A 19,044-nucleotide genomic window follows, 5' to 3' on the forward strand; every position below is an offset into this window, starting at 1 on the left:
AAATTTAACTTAGCAGAATTAGATGAAGGATGTTTCAGAATGGCATGTGAGACGTTCTACGTGTTTTCATTAAACGTGCAGAAAGTTAACTCTAGTACTTAATAACACTAAGATGTCACTGCATTAAAATCCGATTATAAGGTAGCTTTTATATATGAATTTAGATAGAGCATTGAACAAATCATGTTCCATGAACCCAAGTAACTAAAATGTAAACTGATAGCTCGCATGGTGGGATCAGGACAGTCTTCAGCCACTAGAGCTACATGGGCTGAGGCAAAACCATCATCCCTGCAATTACCCCTCCAGGAAAAAGCCACTTTCCTGTTGTTTCAACGCAAGAAATTCTTTTCTATTCGTATATATGACAGGAGATGGCCAGGAGGAGGCAGACACTGTTGATTAACAATTAAGAGCTTAGGTGAAGAAGCCAAATTCCAGCTCAGAGCCCTTGGGCAAATTAACTCCTCTATGCCTCAGTTTCTCTGCTTGGAAAATAGGGATGATAAAATCTATAACGCAGGGTTGCTATTAGAATTAAGTAAGAGAACACAGCAAAGCTCTTGACACACTCAATCTGCACAATTATTATATAAGTGATTATAGTATTATTAGATTCACCTTGTGGTTTCAGACACGAGAGCTCAAAGTTAACACAAGCTTCAGGTGTTTGAACTTTTGCTATTAAGAGGATGAATATCATTTTAATCTTTCTAATATATTGTTGTTGTTAGGTGCTGTTGAGTCTATTCCGACTCATATCGACCCTATGTATACCAGAATGAAACACTGGCCGGTCCTGCACCATCCGCACAATCATTGCTATTTTTTAGCCCATTGTTTGCAGCCACTGTGTCAATCCATCTCGTTGAGGGTCTTCCTCTTTTTCATTGACCCTCTACTATACCAAGCATGATGTCCTTCTCCAGGGAATGGTCCTTCCCGACAACATGTCCAAAGTACATGAGACGAAGTCTCGCCAACCTCGTTTCTAAGGAGCATTCTGGCTATACTTCCTCCAAGACACATTTTTTCATTCTTCCAGCAGTCCACAGTATATGCAATATTCTTCCCAAACACCGTAATTCAAAGGCACCAATTCTTCTTTGATTTTCCTTATACATTCCTAATACATTAGGGGCACTAATACAGTCCTAATTTTTATAGTATATTTATGTTATGTACTAGAATGCTCTTTCCTTTTGAATATATTGGCTTTTGAGATGCTACATTCTCCCTGTATGACTGGGAATCACTGCCAGTTGGACAACGGGATTATCACTTGTCTTCTCCAGTCCTCTACTCCCTTAGCCCCAACTCCTAAAAGATGCTAAGGAAACTTCCTCTTTAAGGAAACTAGATACAATCATAAACAGACTTAATATTTTTCTTTTGCTCTCTGTCTGTCTCCATCATCTACTTCGGGTCCTAACACTACACGTGCGTCTTCTTGTATAGATTCAAATTCCATGCCCTATCAAAACTTTGCCACTTAATAACTATTTTTTCATTATCCTAATTTCAAAATGCTATGAATTTTTAAAGTTACAAAATAGGATCTCTAAAATTTTCTAGAAGTGCACTTCACAGGGAAACACCAACTTGGTTAATATGTACATAATTAATTTTTATATTCCACTTTGCTCCAAAGAAGTTTTGCTTTAATTATTACTTCATGAAGAACTGGCAATTTCTGATTTCCATTTGAGAATTTAGCGATTTTAAAGCAAACTTACAGAGGTTTAGTTTAATTCCAGAAGTTTCAAAAAAATGACATTTTAAAGTGTGTGTGTGTGTGTGTGTGTGTGTGTGTGTGTGTGTGTGTGTGAGCTGGATGTCTCAGGAGGAAATACTCCCCTCACATCCTGTTTTCCCTGGTCTCATAGTTTTCTCCTAGTTGAAGTCCATGACATGATTCTTAGAGGGATGGCCATTCTTAGCAGATAAATGCTGAGACTGTTAAGAGAGAGATTCTATAACATTACAATTTCTACTAGTGCTTACTGTAAAGAACATGTGTAGTATGCCTAATCTAAATCCCCTCCAGCTGCAATTTTCATTTATTTCCATCTATTCTGTGCTCAGCAGAGATTAAAACAAAACAAAACACTCTTCAGTACATCCTGTTTAATAACCCGTCATAGACTTGAAGACAGTGATTAAGTTCGTTTCCACTTCTTCTCTGAAATAAATCCTCCCAACTTCTCCTCAGGGGACCTATTAAAAATGCCCTCAATCGCTTTGTTGCCCTCCTACGGACGCTCTCCACAAGCCTCTTTATGTGTCTAGATCTCGGTGATTGATGCACAATAGTGGCTACAAGGCAATGATTCAATAATACACATAGGTTCCCAGTTCATAATCTGGATCTGGTGTACCAGATGCACAGACTCCCTTTACAAGCTATTCACCTATCCCACCCACGCCCCTGCCACCACCACTGCAGGTGCAGGCTCACATCTACATCCTGCTCTGGAGAACAGCCCTTGGCTCACAGGAGCTGCCTCCCCAGGGGATGCCTAGGAGACTGCGCCCCCTCCCCCATCAGCTTTTAGCCTCCTCTGCTCTAGCAGGACAAACGCTGCCATGCAGTTTGGCCTCCAGAGCTCCCCACTCCCTGTGGGATCAGGCTGCGGCTAGACTTCTCTGATCCCACATGTCTGCCCGGCTCCTTCCTCTGCCTTCTCCTCCTGCCCCACCACCGTCCCGCACTTAGTGGTTTCTCTGGAGAGCCCTCCTTCAGTAAATCACTTGCACAAAAATCTCCATCTCAGGTTTTGCTTCTAGGGAACCTTGCTGACCTACGCCACCTGGCATTAAGAAAGGGTCACAATGCCAAAAGGGCAGCCGAGTTCATGACAAACAACGTAAGTGCTTTTTTATTTTGCAGTGCAACAATGACTCAGCCACAAATTGCTTTTTTTTTTTTTTAAACTATTGAGGTTTAGAGTCAGGTATACCAAACAATTTAGTTTTCTTGTTGCTGTTTCAAGGTTTCAGACCTTCAAGATTCTACTTTATGGTAAAGTTGTGACTCGTTCAATGGTTCTGTAGTGATTTGAACGTTTTCAGTAGTTTCTAGACATGCCTAACTTAGACTTGGCTACACAGTGCTGAACCCAACTGTTCACAATGAACATCCAAGAGTGAATCAGTCAATAACAAATCAGGAAATCTCTTAATAAATTGCTCCCTCCCTACCATAAATGCTACCCCAGGGTCTCAAAGGCTAATCTGGCTTCTTTTAGTACCCAGTTTAGAGCAAAAAAAAAGGAGCAAAATGATACAATAGACAGTAATTTATATCTACTTAGAAATAAAATTAAGTAAAAATTTAAGGTACAACTAATATTTAACCTTTGGGTTATTCAAAGTTTTGTTCGTGATGAATCTTATAAAACTGATGTTTACAACATTTATAGTAGATTTAATTTTTCTTTGATTTGCATTTACTACGTCATTTATTACAGTCTCAGCAATATTTTCACAAGGCTTGTGAAATTTGCAATAGCCGTCACGGGGGCTTTCTCTTCATTAATGTGGTCCACAGATCAAAAATATCTGCATTCATTTACGCATTCGTTAAACATGGAAATTTCACCTCACAATGTTTGCACTAACTAAATAGAATGGAATAAATATCACATCTGGTAATTTGGTAGCCCTGGTGGTGCAGTGGTTAAGAGCTTGGCTATTAACCAAACGGTTGGCAGTTCGAATCCACCAGCTGCTCCTTGGAAACCCTATGGGGCAGTTCTACTCTGTCGCTATCAATCAGAATCCACTCGATGGCAATGGGTTTGGTTTTTTGTTTTTTGTTTTCTTTTAAATAGCTTTTAATGCTCCAAAACATTTTTATTTTTCTGCATGTGGAAATTCAATTTTCCCAGCACCATTTGTCAAAGAGACTATTCCCTTCCCATTTAATGGACTTATCACCCTTGTCAAAAATCAGTTGATCATACCTGTACCTGTTGCCATCGAGGAGATTCTGATTCATAGCGACCCTACTGGACAGAGTAGAACTGCCCCATAGGGTTTCTAATGCTGTAAATCGGCAGCTGGTGGGTTCAAATAGCTGACCTTTCAGATCGCAGCTGAGCGCTTAGACACTGCACCACCAGGGTTCCTAATCCCAAAACATTTTTAAATGTAAAGAGGTCAAGTAGTCCCAAATATCAACCAAATATTTGCAAGCTTACCCTAGCAAGTGCTTCCTCAATGGTGATCATCTTTTCTTTGACCATCATCATGAGCTGAATCCGTTCCTCATCACTCATTGTTATCTCACTTGCAACATAACCAACATCTTCTCCTGGAGATGGAAGACAAAGAATAATAAGAATAAAAACGAGTAAGATGAAACAGAATGCTGATCTTGGAAGTCTATCATCGATGGGAGGAGAAGGATCCTATGCAGGGGCACTGTCAGGCGCTGTATCCTACTATGGGGCAACAGGACAGCAGTAATGCTGTTCTTCAGGAAGCCAATACTAGTTGCTGTTGAGTTGATTTCAACCCATGGCGACCCCTTGTGTTTCAGGGTAGAAATGTACTCCATAGAGTTTTCATGGCTGTGACCTTTCTGAAGCAAATTGCCAGAACTTTCTTCAGAGGCCCCTCTGGGTGGATATGAACTGCCATCCTTTTGGTTACTAGCCCAACGCTTAACCATTTGTACCACCCAGCAACCACAGGAAGTCAGTGAACTCATCTAATTTGGGAAATAGGCTTCAAGAACATATAAATGCTACAATAGAAACAGACCCTTCCAAATAATCAGAGCTTTTGTGATGGAGGATCTAGTGGAGGCACTTGGAAGAATGCTGACGGGGAATTCCTAGTCATGCGGAGAGCACAGACCTAACATGAAAACTCAACTAAATCTGACAACCATTCCAAGGCTCCTTAGGCTGAGGAGTCTCTACGCCCTTCCATTTGTCATATGAAAGAGAAGAAAATATTTTTGGAGAGGAAGAAATCCTCTATCATAGCAGAGGAAGGGAGGGCCACAGCCAAGTGTAAAACAAACCCTGAAGTCTCGTCAACCCCTAGACTTGTACTATTAGGCTGTTGTTCCTCAGAGAATGAGCGCGAATAAATAAAATCACAGATGTGAAGCATTTTGAGTTCACTGACAGGAAGGTAATATACATGTATATATCTGAAAGTATTCCTGTCATAAATATGTTTCCAAACTGTTAGGGACATATGTTTCCAACTCGAAACTGAAGGTAGCCAGAACTGCAAGAAAGTGAGAATTCTCCTGTGAGGTTCCTTCTAAAGTGTTTCCCTGCAAAGCAAACAAATTGCCGTCACCTCTAATACATGTGAGCCACACTGGCCAATTGCGTCTTCAGTAGGTCAGTGTGTGGGGAAGGATATGTCAGGGAAAGGGTGCTCTAATACACAGGCTGGGAATAAGCCCGTATTCTAGGCCCTCATCCTTCTCCTTCAGTCCTGTCTTTCTCACACATACTTTACTACCTTCTGATGTCATTAGTATGCTCGGTTATGGCTTCATCTGCCCTTGGTGTACAGAGACAGACTGCCTGCAGACTGGGAGAAGCCCATTTCTGTCAGGGCCTACCTTGGAATTTATGATCCCCTGTGTCTAGGAAACAGTTATTCAATAAGCAAGGTACCCACGGCTTACTTGTGTTTACTTACTAATCTGTAGTGCACAATTTCACCTGTTTTTCACCACATCAAAGATGTAGGCTTACTGGGTAATCTGTCCCTGGGATGGGGTGAGAGGGAGTTGGTTGGGTTTTTTAAAAATCCACATGAGGTGCTAAATTATTGCCTTCCTCTTTCCCTCCCTTCCTCCCTCACTTCCTCTCGCTTGCTCTTCTCCCCCTTCCTTCCTAAATAAGACTTTGTTAGAATCCAAGGTTTATTTTGAATCACAAGTGATCCCTGCATGTACCAAAGGGAAAACTGGGAATGCTTAAGAACGACTTCCTTAAATCAGGACAACTAAAAAAAAATAACCACAGCGTGTGTTGCCAAGGCACCCAGGTGTACAACTGGTCTATGTGCTGTCCAAATCTACTTTTCGCATTTCCATGTGTGTAAATAATTGAAGATGCATTCCGAACAGGGAAGAAGACTAAGGTTTTGTAAAGGAAAGAAAGTCGTCACACTGGTGGGTGACTCACAGTTTTCCTCTAATGATAACCTTATTCAGCTGGTCTAGACTAGGGAAGTGGCTTTGCTTCAGCTTCTTCTCTGAATACCGGTGAAACATAAATTATATAACTGGGCCTCAAAGGGATCGCATATTCACTTACTATATAAACAACAACAAAAGACCCAGCCAAGGAGAGGGCAGAACACCCTTCACAAAGCAGCGTGGACAATCTCCCATGATGTCAGGACTATTAGAGTTTCCAGGGGCAACAACCCCGTGACTGTCCCAGCAACAGAAGACCATCAAAGGTTCAGATGATTCCAGGGGCCCCAAAGGGTGGTGGTGGGATGGCGGGGAACCCAAATAACAAAACACTTAAACTTTCTAGACTCTTTTCAGTTAGACCTTGGTATGGTAACAGTGAAGATCTTTGTGAGGTTGGCGTGACTGAGAAAATGAAAGATTGGTCTTTGCTGTCAGTTCTATGGAAAGGAAGGACAGCAAACTCTGTTTTGTTTTCTTTGATTTTCTTTTTTTTTTTAAAGCACTGGGATGCAGTCTTAAAGTAATGATGGGGATCTCGGAAAAGTCGAACACCTTATAGGCACATGTAATGAGTTATTCAAACTTACAGCATCCGTCTAGATTAATGGCACAGGCTTTTTAACATTTTAGAGCTAAAAGGCCCTACTGTCAGCCAGCGCGTTACTGTACCTTTTGAAGTCTGTCTCATTATTCCTTTCTGGTTCTTTCGGAAGTTCTGCCAGAAATACTTATTTTTCTTCTTCCAATCTCCTTTTCCTTAAAAGAAAGAGAAAAGGCACAAGCAGTAAATTCATTAATAACAAAAGTAGCCTCTTCCTTATAATTCAAAGCTAGTAAGAATACTTTGTTTCACAAAAAAGGACAATTTTTCTCTTTTGGTTTGTGAAAGACTGAGAAATGCCTACAAAGTTGTTTAAAAGAAATGCAAATTTCCTACTAGCAAGAAATGGTTCAGCAGGGTTAAGATGAGAAATAAAGAGACATCAAAAAGGCAGGCACAACACGCATTCTTGCATTCGCTTTGATGTTTGTTTAACTAGTAGGCCTAATTCTGCTTTGTTTTGTGGTATATTTTCCCCCTTGGGTCTCAGCCACATGCATTTCAACTACACCCAAATAGGATACTGTAAGAAGTTAACTTGGTTTTGTTTCTCCTGTTTTGATGTGATTGCTGTTGTTGACATACCCTTGGCTTATTTCTGTGACTCCAGATTTAATGAAGAGGACAGTACGGTTGGTATGCCCCAAACCCACTGGTCGACAGGTCAGCACAGCTGGCTCCATGGGTTTGTGGGGTTTACCTGGGCTGTTCCTCCATGGTGTGCAGTTGGCAAGGGTCTAGCTATGGCATGGGTGCAGCATGATTTCCACCTCTCTGGCATTCAGACCACCTGGTGACCTACCTACAGCTTGCTCAGGGCATAATGACAAGAAAAACAGACAGCCATCCTGCTGTGACATCCTCAACTAGGTCCTCATCCCTCAGCGCCACCGTCAACCCCTGCCTTCCTTCTCAAACTTCCTAGGTGACTTTCAAGGGAAAACAAATTCACTGTTGTAACCAGACATTTTTAATATGTGGTAGGGGTCTGGTCATCAACAATATGTAATATCTTTTAAAAAGCAAAGGAAAATGGGGCAATAAGTAAAATGAAAGGTTAGAGCAGTCCTCTATTCTTTAAAGATAAAAAGAAGAAGCTATATGTTCTACGATGCTGATGTGGCGCAATCAAAGCAGCAGGCTGAGTCACCATGTGGTGTCTGGCTGCTTTGATACCACTGGAAACAGGGCCAACCAGAGAGATGCATGTTGGTTTTTATAGTCTAGACTGGTGGTGGCAGGCACTGCTGCATGAAACAGACATGTGGACACCCCTTCCAGGGTGCTCCCTGACTGGAGAGGGTATCATTTGTCAAAACAGGATGCCCTCATTTAAGTTCTGACAGCCCCAGAGCTATGGGAATGAAACCAGAGCTGGGTCACCTGAGACTTCCTATGGTCTCAGAATCCTGAAGGCCAGTGATGGCGCTTGATGGCTTTGGACTAAACACTAACACAAATGCCAGCCACCAGTGGTTAAAACAGAAGTAGGATGATAACCAGTTCAACTTTTCTCTGGAGCAATTTGGGGCAATAACATATTTCTCTGAGTGTAAGCTACTGCCTCCACCCCTCCCATTTTAATGTTTCTGAAAGGGAGATATAGCTTAAAAATAAACAATAATAGCTATCATCTAACTCAGCACTTGCTATATCTAGGTACACTGCTATCCAATGGCATATCTCCATTAATACTCACGATGAACATATGAGATACTATTGTTCCCATTTAGTAGATGAGAAAACTGAGGCTTAGAGAAATAAGTGACTTGCCCAAGATTATAACTATAAAGTTGACAGAGTCATGATTCAAAGCAGCCTGATTTGAGGGCTTGTACTCCCAATCATATCATCTTGCCTGGCTTCCCATCCATCCTCTGACCCCAACAGAAAAACTGTTACTATGATGAAGGAAAAATCACATTGAATAATGGTAGGGTTGCACAGTTGATTACTGTAATAGCTGTCAATAAGTTGTACACCTGTAAAAAGTTCCACTGGCAAAAGTTGTGTGATAGATATATTTATAACAATGACAAAATTTGAAAAAGAGTAGCAGCTGAGGCTGCTTATGTACAAACAAAAACCTCATAGGATTTGGTTCCTTGGTTTGGAGGTTTAGGGTGATGGTTTCATGGGACTTCTCAGTTAATTGGTCTAATAATGTGGTTAGTGCTTCTGTTCTACCTTCTAGTTGGTCGTTATGTAATGCCTGGGGTCTTAAAAGCTTGCAAGTGGCCAATCAAGGCAAAACAATTGGTCTTTATTCACCTACAGCAACAGAGGAAGAAGGAGAGTCAGGAATAGGAGGAGGATATGGAATGTGTGGCTAACTACCTCCATGAACAACTGCCTCCTTTGCCATGAGACCAGAAGAACTGGATGGTGCCCAGCTACCATTACTGAACATTTTGACCAAAGATTCTATAGAAGAATCCTGATCAAAAGGGGGGAAATGTACAACAGAATTTAAAATTCTCATGGAATCCAGATTTTCTGGAGCCATGGAGGCTGAATGAGTCCCGGAAACTTGTGCTCTGAGATAATCTTTATACCTTAAACCAAAAATATTCCCAAAATCTTCTTAAAACCAAACAACAGTCTAGTTTAACTAGTAAAAAAAATCTGCCTTGAGCATTATGCTCTTTTAAGAACTATCTATATGGGATCAAAGTGACAATACCAACTCCAAAGACTGGATAGGAACTTTAGGGAGCAATGAGTTTACATTAACGGGGGAGGAATAACTCAGAAAAGGAGGGTGAAAATGGTTATATGACTCAAAGAATGTAATCACTGTCACTGAATTGTACATGTAGATATTATTGAATTGGTATATGTTTTGCTGTGTATATTCTCAACAACAACAAAATATTAAAAAAATAAAAAATATATAGAGGAAAATAAAAAAGAAGAGCTGTTACTAAATCAACAGTCAATTAAGGAAATGTAAAAATATATAATTCCTTCCAAAAAAACCTATTGCCTTCAAGTTGATTATGACTCATAACAAATCTATACGACAGAGTAGAACCGCCCCACAGAATTTCCAAGGCTGTAATCTTTACAGCAGCAGACTGACACATCTTTCTCCTGTGGAGAAGGTGCCAATCTTTCAGTTAGTAGCCAAGTGCTTAACCACTGCGCCACCATCAGGAGAAAAAAAACAACAACCCTGTTGCAGTCAAGTCGATTCCGACTCCTAGGGACCCTACAGGAGAGAGTAGAACTGCCCCATAGGGTTTTCAAGGAGAGGCTGGTGGATTTGAACTGTTGTCCTTTTGGTCTGCAGCTGTATCTCTTAAGCACTGTACCACCAGGGCTCCTGCACCACCATAGCGCCTTATATAATGCTTTACTTGATCCAAAATTTTCATCAAAAAATTTCAAATCTATGGATTTATCCTAAGGACATGATGAGGGAGAACCACACGAATTTCTACAGCAGCATCATTCATCTGTGATAGCCAAAAAATTAGAAACAACTTAAAATGCCCAACAAAGATGAGATTTGTTAATTAGATTATGGCACAGCCAATATGATGAGTAATACACAAGCTTAAACATTATACCATAAAGAACACAGTATAATTAAGAATATAGTATAAATATAAAGAATATTTAATCATGTGGGAAAATGTTTATGACACACTCAATTGAAAAAAATTATAAAGTGAATATGATTCCCAATTATGCTTTTTTTAAAAAATAATCATACATACCAAAAAAAGAGAGAGAAACAGAGAAAGAGAAAGGAAAGTTGTACATAAAAATCTTAACAGTATTTATTTCTGGGTGAAAGAATTCTTTATGAATTTTATATTTACATATATTTGTTTTCTACAAAGTATGAAAAGAAAATAATTATTTAAATCGTTAAGCCAAGAAAATTTGTACTGACCTACAGAGCCGTCTTCTGAGTTTGATTTATGAAGAGGATTCCTAGAAAAGGAAAAAAAGGTCAAATTACTAGGGAGCATTGCCTTCATGGGAGAACTGAAAAATCCTCCTAACTAGTTTGACCCAGCTTTAATACTACTTAATGGAGCCAGGGAAATTTTCACAGGATATTTACCACTTGCCTTTTCTAGTCATCTGCTGCCTTTCTAGAAACAGACTCATGTGCCATTTGTCAACATTTGTTAAGGAACCACTCCAGGGAAATTCCTTTATTAAATGAAGAGAATGGACGTCACTCAATGATCGCTAAAGTGCCTTCCTTCCACTTCGGTCAACTATTAACTATGAGCTAAGTTGCTGCCATTGAGAGGTCTCTTGTGTTAAGTGCAAAAGAAAAGGCAAATAATAATGAGAATATAGATCCAGCATCACAAACACAAAGGCCGCTGGGGCTGGCAGGTGAATAAAGTGGTCAGCTTTAAAAAAAAAAAAAAAATAAGGAGAAAAGGTAGACTCAAGCAAAGAGGAGATGGCATGCCCCAAACAGACGGGCATCCTGGACACAGCTCTGGTTGCTGCCAACTGGCCAGTGTGATGTGTGTGCTGCTAGATCTTCCACTGTCCAAAGAGAAGCCAGAAATCTGCATTTTTATATAAGCACTCCACATTTTTAAGTGACAGCAAATAACCCAATGTTTTTAAAATATGTCCAAGTTCATCAATATATGTCTGGGCACCGCATTTGGTCCACCTCTCCCCCACCATGGCTGCCAGTTTGTGATCCTGATACAGATGAACTCAAACAACCTGAAAAGAGTACACAGCCCAAAACCAATTAATTAATCATTTCTCCAGAAAATACATAGGCAAATATCAACTTAAAGGAAGAAGGCTGGGAAGCCAAGGAAAGAGAAGATTGGTTGTGTCAAAAAGGGAAGAGTAAAGTTTGGAGCAAAATCTTTCATTAGGTAGGTCCAAAGCCCAAAGAGCAAGTTTAGTATCCTTGGGCTTGCTGACAAGGAAAATGAGAAAGAAGGAACCCACATCAGAAGAAGAGACAGGCATGATCAGAAGAAGAACAGACATGTGAATCTTCTCTACAAGTTCTTCCACCAAGAAGAGGTGTCTGGCAATACACTCTTTAGGAAAGGTCTGAATAGTTGTGAGTACAAAGGATGAGAGACCAGAACTGAGCTATATCAAAAAAATTAAAGAGAAGCAGAACATCCAAACCACCTACTGGTGATATGCTGCATAACTTCTAGGTAAAAAGGCCCTTTAGGATTTAGGTGACCAAAGAGATGGTGATGCAGAGTTTACCTTTAATACGCCATCACCCTATAGTCCAGCTGCACTGATGCTGCCTGACTATGAGGGGCCATTTCAGAATAGAAGACCTAGGCCCTGCAAGTACATCGTACTCCAATTACGTGTGGAGGGAATGGTTTTTGATTAGCACAAAAATATGACAGACCTCTAGTGTAAACTAAGGAAGAGGGTAAAAGCTAAGAAACAGGAGAAACTGTTGCAGAGAACAACAGCTAGACTTGAAGTCTAGTTATTTCCCTTACTACTATGTTGAACGCAGAAAACGTCAGGAAAATCTACCACATCATCCAATTTTACCAAAAGTTAGCTTCTACGATCTACCCTTCTACCTCTTATCCACACAAAAATGAACATAGCTAAACAAGTCTGTCTTGGAAGAAGTACAGCCAGAGTGTTCCTTGGAAGCAAGGATAGTGAGACTTCGTCTCACATACTTTGGACATGTTATCAGGAGGGACCAGTCCCTGGAGAAGGACATCATCCTTGGTAAGGTAGGAGGTCAGTGAAAGAGAGGAAGACTCTCAAGGAGATGGACTGATACAGTGGCTGCAACAACAGGCTCAAACACAGCAATGATGGTGAGGATGGTGCAAGACCAGTCTGTTTCCTTCTGTTGTCCATAGGGTCGCTTTGAGTTGGAACCCGACTTGATGGCATCTAACAACAAAACATATTTACTTGAAAGCCTTCTAGGAAATAACCATCTCAAATTCTAATCCATTCAGGAAATAATGTATTGAATGCTATTATAAGTGAGATACATGAATGAATATGAAAAAATGAAAGTCGCGAGTTTGGTTGGGGAGGTAGACAAACACAAAGAAGTACATGCAAAGAAGAAGAGGAAGAAGAGGCACCTGCAATGTGCTTAGAACCTCAGAAGTATGGGAAATGCAAAAAGGCAGCAGAGAGCAGACGGCTGGAGATTAAGGCAAGAAAATCTTCAAAGAGAAATAATGTTCAAACTAAGGTTTGGATTCTTAAATGTTTTTAAAAAAATTTACTCTGTAGTACTTTTGAACTCAAAATCATCGTCACATGCATCAGTCCACCTTACTTCACCGTGCTTTCTACAGATGAGCACTTAACACAAAGGAAGCCCCAGGTTTATTTTTATACTCACTCTAAGGACTAGGCAAGTCCTGACCTAACTGCTAAGGACCAAATATATCAAATACTCCTAGCTCTTGATAAACCTAGTTAACTACATAATTAATTAAAAATACAGATGTCAACTTTCACTTTTTCTAAGAGAAAGATTTTCATAGGAAAATGGTCGAAAGAAATGTAACTTTCCTGTAGATCTTTACTGATTCAGAATAAGAAACCTTGCATTGTAAGGAATTTTACAACTTCATCCCAATCCCAATTCTACAGGAAACTATGGTCTCCAGAAGTTAAGGAAGTGGTCCGTGGTTCTGTGGCTAATTACAGGCATCTTCCATACCTAACCCAGTTTTTTTCCCAGTATATGCTGCATCTTCCTTAGTCTGGAGAAAACGTCAAAGGCTCACTTCTATTCTTCTAATCCATTCTTAATTATTTCTGCCAAATGAGAATGTCTAACACCATAAAAATATTTCAGAACTTATGCTACAAAAAAGGCAAGTTCTCACTATTACACAGCTATCACAGAATCTGATTGTATTTTCCTCTTTAAAATGCTGACTTACAATGTTTTCATTATTTTTATCTTTGTTCAAATTATCACACATTTTGTATTATTTATCCTTGAGTTTGGACTTTGGATCTGTCCTGGTTGTCGCTTGCTTTTTCCATGGAAGCCAGCAGAGGGTACTGTAGTTTCTTCATTTATCTTGCTGGGGTGAGAACAACTTGTCTGGTGTTTTTAGAAAATCTAGTTCACAATCTAGGTTCTGGCCAGAGAATAGCAAGCCAATATTTCATAAGAGTGTGAGGCTCCCGCAATCATCAATTTTCAAAGGGAGAAAACAACACCATATGAAGTTTAATTTGGATACGGTGAATTGTCCAGCAAACAGAAGCTGGCAGAGCAGCGATGAGAAACGTCATCTCCTTTCTCCTTGAGACTGATTAGAAATTTCATCCAGCAGGAGCAAAAATCAGCGATGTAACCAAAATCCAAATATGGATGGAAGCAGGTGGAAGGGGCCATTTACTGATCTCCTGGTGGGAGAAATTAATGCTCAGAAGTCGGCTCCAAAAAGGCCTCCTAGTAGAACATCCCTCTTCCAAGCACCCTCAGGCCTGAGAATGGGAGGTGCTGTGAGCAGGTTTGTCACCCTTTTCTATCCATCAATTTCATTGTTCATGGAGTAAAAGGAATGGGAACTTCAGTGCGGATTTTGATGACTTGGAAACAGTAATTACCATGCCCGTGCACTTTGGAAAATATGCATTTAGTGATCATCTCAAGTATTGCATTTAAAGTCTGCACTCAGACTTAGCAAATACCTTTTCATTAATAACTACTATCAGACCCAAAAACTGATTGAGTGTAAACATTTTTCCTCAGGATCCTGAAAATCCTTTAGCCTTCCCTGAAAGCAAAATTCCCAAGAAAATTCCTAAGTTTAGGAAATTATGAATTAGATCAGAGAAGCAATTTAAGGGACAGCAGCTCAGGAACTTAACCAATATATGCCTTTTGTCCTCCTTCTGTCTTTTGTAGTAAGCTCTCTGTTAAATTGTTCATTCATCCATTCACCCTTTCTTTCTTTCAATAAATATTGATTCAGCTCCCAGTATGAGTCAGGCATCCCGGACAGCACTGAGAACACACAAGCAGGACAGATAAGATCCCTGCTGTCCTAGAGCTCTGAGTGGGAGAGAAGCTGGGTGGGGATGACGAGTCAAGGAGTGGGGTGAGTTTCAGATGGGATGGTCAGAGAAGTCCTCTTTGAAAAGGTGACATCTGAGCAGAGACCTCAATGATGAGCTGGTTTGCCATTCATGGGGAGGCTTGGGTGGAGTAGGAGGAAGGGAAATGCAGGTCTATTTTGGGCACGTTAAGTTTAAGGTGCTTATTAAACACCCATGGGGAGATATTAAAGAAATCGCTGAATATATGAGTCTAGAGCTCAGGGGAGTTGTTGATGGCTAGAGATAGAAATCTGGAAGTCAACTGCATCTTCAAAGCTATGAGGCCAAAGTGTCTACCTCCTAGTTTGTTGAGTAGTGCCTAGGGTCGTAAAAGTTTGCAAGCAGCCATTCAAGGTACAGGCACTCCCCAGGTTACAAACATCTGACTTACGTACAACCTGTAGTTATGAACAAACCCCTGTAAAACCTAGTACATTAAAAATATGACGTACATACAATGGTTTGTAACAACAAACAGATGCTACTTTGCGACATGCAACAAAACATTATTATTATTATTACTGTATTATTAAGTTAAAGATGTTTTAGTGTATCTGAAGTGTTTCTTTTGTTTTTTATGCATAGAAAGGTACACTATATACTAAGACAAACGTTTGATTGACTTTAGATATGAACTACCATACCTAACTGTTCCGACGTACGTACAAATTTGACTTAGAGATATACTTAGGAACAGAACTCATTAGTAATCTGGGGACTCCTGTACAACAATTGGTCTCTGTTCACCTGGAGCAACAGAGGAAGGAGAGTCAGGAATAGGAGCAAGATATGGAATGTGTGGTTAACTGCTTCTGTGAAAAACTGCCTACTTTGCCATGAGACCAGAAGAACTGGATGGTGTCTGGCTAACATTACTGAACATTTTGATCAAAGATTCTACAGAAGAACCCTGATCAAAAGGGGGAAAATGCAGAATGGAATGTCAAATTCTTAAGGAATCCAGCCTTCCTGGAGCTATGCAGGCTGGATGAACCCCTGCAACTATTACCTGAGATAAGCTTTACACTTTAAACCAAAAATACCATATAGGTAGATCTTAAAAGAGCACAATGCTTAAGGCAGACATTCTTTACTAGTTAAGCTAAACTATTGTTTGGTTTTAAGAAGACATCAGGTGACATTTCTGGTTTAAGGTTTATGGTATCATGGTATCAGGAGCCCTGGAGGTGCAGTGGTTAAGAGCTACAGCTGCTAACGAAAAGGTCAGCAGTTCGAATCCACCAGTCGCTTCTTGGAAACCGTATGGGGCAGTTGTACTCTGTCCTACAGAGTTGCTATGAGTCAGAATCAACTTGACAGCAATGAGTTTTGTTTGTTTTTTTTTAATATGGTATCAGATTGACAACAGCAACTCAAAAGATTAGACAGGAAACTTAGGGGGCAGTAAGTTTATATTAATGGAGGAGGAACAACTCAAAAAAGGAGGGTTAGAATGGTTGCACAACTCAAAGAATGTAATTAAACTCACTGAATTGTACATGTTGAAATTGTTGAACTGATGTATATTCTGCTGTGTATACTCTCAACAACAAAAATAAAATAAATTATTTTAAAAAACTTTTTTTAAAGCTATCAGACCAACTGAACACAACAATAGATTGTAGTAGCTGTAGATTCAGAAGAGAAGAGGTAATGAAGACTGAGTTCTGGAGTAACCCAGTTTTGAAGGGCCAGGAAGGGAAGGTGGTATCAGCCAATGGGACTGAGGAATAGTCAGGGGGTAGAAGGGAAACCAGGAGAGCATGGTTTTACCTTTGTTGCCTAGAATAAATATCACACTCGATTTTATAAAAATTATGTTGCTTCCTCAAAACAACATATGGGATAAAGCCTAGGTTGCTATAATGGTCTATATAGCCATAGACTATCAAGTCTATTGCTTTACATTGGAGATCCTCATGAGACCACACAGGAAAAGGAGGAAGTAACAGGGGTCAAAATGAAATTCTTTACATTTGTATAAATTCCATCTCTTAAACAAAACACTCTCACAGACACTGTCATTACAGAATAGGGATTATCACTGAGATGCTGGGGACTGATGAGCTGCCTGAGGTCACAGAGCTGGGCAGAGGCACAAGTGGGTTTATAAGTCATATTTTTTTACTCAAGTCCAGTGCCTCATCCATGTCACCATACTGCTGCTCGTTTACTGAACAGAAATTTATACACTTTACTTGATGCCCCTTCTCTATTACTATCGGGATAGACTTAAAAGGGACACTACTATATACCGGCACTGGGATTGGATAAATTCCCAGAAGGATACCCAGAAGAACTTGTGAAGATAGAATATGTTTTCAACACAAAATGTGACCATGGTATATGAATTTATGAGATCTAAGTATTTCAAGGACACTTTTCAAGATCTGGTATTACTGCTATCGCATGATCCTCTTGTCTGCTTCTTGTTAGCTATTGTCGAGTTAGCCCGACTCATGATGACCTTCATGTTCATGATCATTGGTATGTTTGAGTCCATTGTTGTGACTATTGTGCAGTGTCGGGCTCTCTTCTAGGACTATATCGGACAATGTTCTATTGTGATCTGTAAGGTTTTCATTGCCTAATTGTCGGAAGTAGATCACTACTAGGCCTGTCTTCCTAGTCTGTCTTAGTCTGGCAGTTCCACCGAAACCTGTCCACCATGGGTGACCCTGCTGGTATTTGAAGTACTGTTGGCATAGCTTCCAGTACCACAGCAACACGCAAGCCATCACAGTACAACAAATTGACAGACGGGCAGTGGAGAAGCAAAGAGGGCCAAACAATTTGGCTCAAGCTCATTTGTTTCCTTATGTCTATTTATTTATATATAAATAGTCTAAGGTACATCCAGGCAAACACAACTCCATCTCCTGCTACACACCAAGACTGGCACATGCAAAGAGTACAGTGAATGTCCAGGTGAAAAGAAATTCCTAAAATAGACTTTATGCTTGTGGTTTGATGAGCTGCACAGAAACATCATTATAACCAAAAAAGAAAGAGAGAAAAACTGTTCTAATTTAATTTCTAAGAAAGGAACATATGTTACATGTTGCTGGAAACAGTATCCTTAAAGAGATTTTAGGGTTCCTTAATCTTGAGTGTCAGGAAATGCATTTTTCCATTAGTTTACTTCCTGCTGCATTTTCAGCTGGCGCTTCTGCTGTGTCTGCGGCTTTTCCAGCACCCTCCCAGGCCTGCCAAGGCAGTCCCCAAAGCCAACAGCACTGTCCTCAGATGTAGAAAAAGGACTGAAATATTGGTGCTACTGGGTTGTGTGTGTATGGGGGCAGATGAAGGAGGTAAAGGCTGAGTGGCTTTTCAGTAGTTAATGTTTTCTTTTTCTTTATGCCTTAAATATGACTAATTACTGACACTCATATTTTGCTTATTTAGTGACAAATCATTTTAAGTAAAATAGATAATTCCTGAATTTGATATTTCTTATTATCCTTTGGGTATCAATAGATATTTTTCATCATATTAATATATCTCTTGAAGCCCTGGTGGCACAGTGGTTAAGAGCTCAGCTGCTAACCCAAAGGTCAGCAGTTCGACTCCAACAGCCATTCCTTGGAAACCCTATGGGGCAGTTCTACTCTGTCCTATAGGGTTGCTACGAGTCGGAATTGACTTGATGGCAATGAGTTTGGTTTTCTTTTGTTTGTTTTTTTGTTAGGGGTTGAGGGAGCCCTGGTGGTGCAGTGGGTTAAGCACTTGGTTGCTAACCAAAAGGTTGGTGGTTTGAACCCACCAGCCGCTCCACAGGAGAAAAATGTGTCAATTTGCTTCTGTAAAGATTTACAGCCTTGTAAACCCTATATGGCAGTTCTGCCCTGCCCTGTAGGGTCACTATGAGTCGGAACTGACTCAACAGCAATGGGTTTGGTTTTGGGGGGATTTTAAGCATCATCTTTCCTGCTGGGAATCAAATATTTTTCTTTTTGGTACTTGGTAGAGATGACGGACAGCTGACTGGTATGTAGACATGAATGATGTCTCAAATGTTTTCGTAAGTCCCATCACCAGCAACTGACACAGTACAACAGCCCGGAATGTAGGTGCTGGAATCCAACTGCCAGTATTCGAAGTCCAACTTCACCACTTACCAACTATGTTACTTTGGACCAGTTACTTAGCAACATTGAATTGCAGTTTCCTCCTGTGTAAGATGGAGACAATA

At 40.2% G+C, this 19,044-nt stretch overlaps 1 protein-coding gene across 1 annotated transcript in view; it reads right to left on the minus strand.

Moving 5' to 3' along the window:
• SASH1 (SAM and SH3 domain containing 1) overlaps window positions 1-19,044 on the minus strand; it is a 226,525-nt gene that overhangs the window by 75,595 nt on the left and 131,886 nt on the right. The window contains exons 5-7 of the mRNA XM_004368843.3: window positions 10,681-10,721; window positions 6,848-6,934; window positions 4,203-4,315 (exon numbers count right to left, since the gene is read on the minus strand). Of these exons, the coding sequence (XP_004368900.1) occupies window positions 4,203-4,315; window positions 6,848-6,934; window positions 10,681-10,721 (241 nt within the window). The remainder of the gene's footprint in view (window positions 1-4,202; window positions 4,316-6,847; window positions 6,935-10,680; window positions 10,722-19,044) is intronic.

The sequence above is a fragment of the Trichechus manatus genome, unplaced genomic scaffold, assembly GCF_000243295.1.
Source record: "Trichechus manatus latirostris isolate Lorelei unplaced genomic scaffold, TriManLat1.0 scaffold00002, whole genome shotgun sequence".
Classification (NCBI taxonomy): Eukaryota; Metazoa; Chordata; class Mammalia; order Sirenia; family Trichechidae; genus Trichechus; species Trichechus manatus.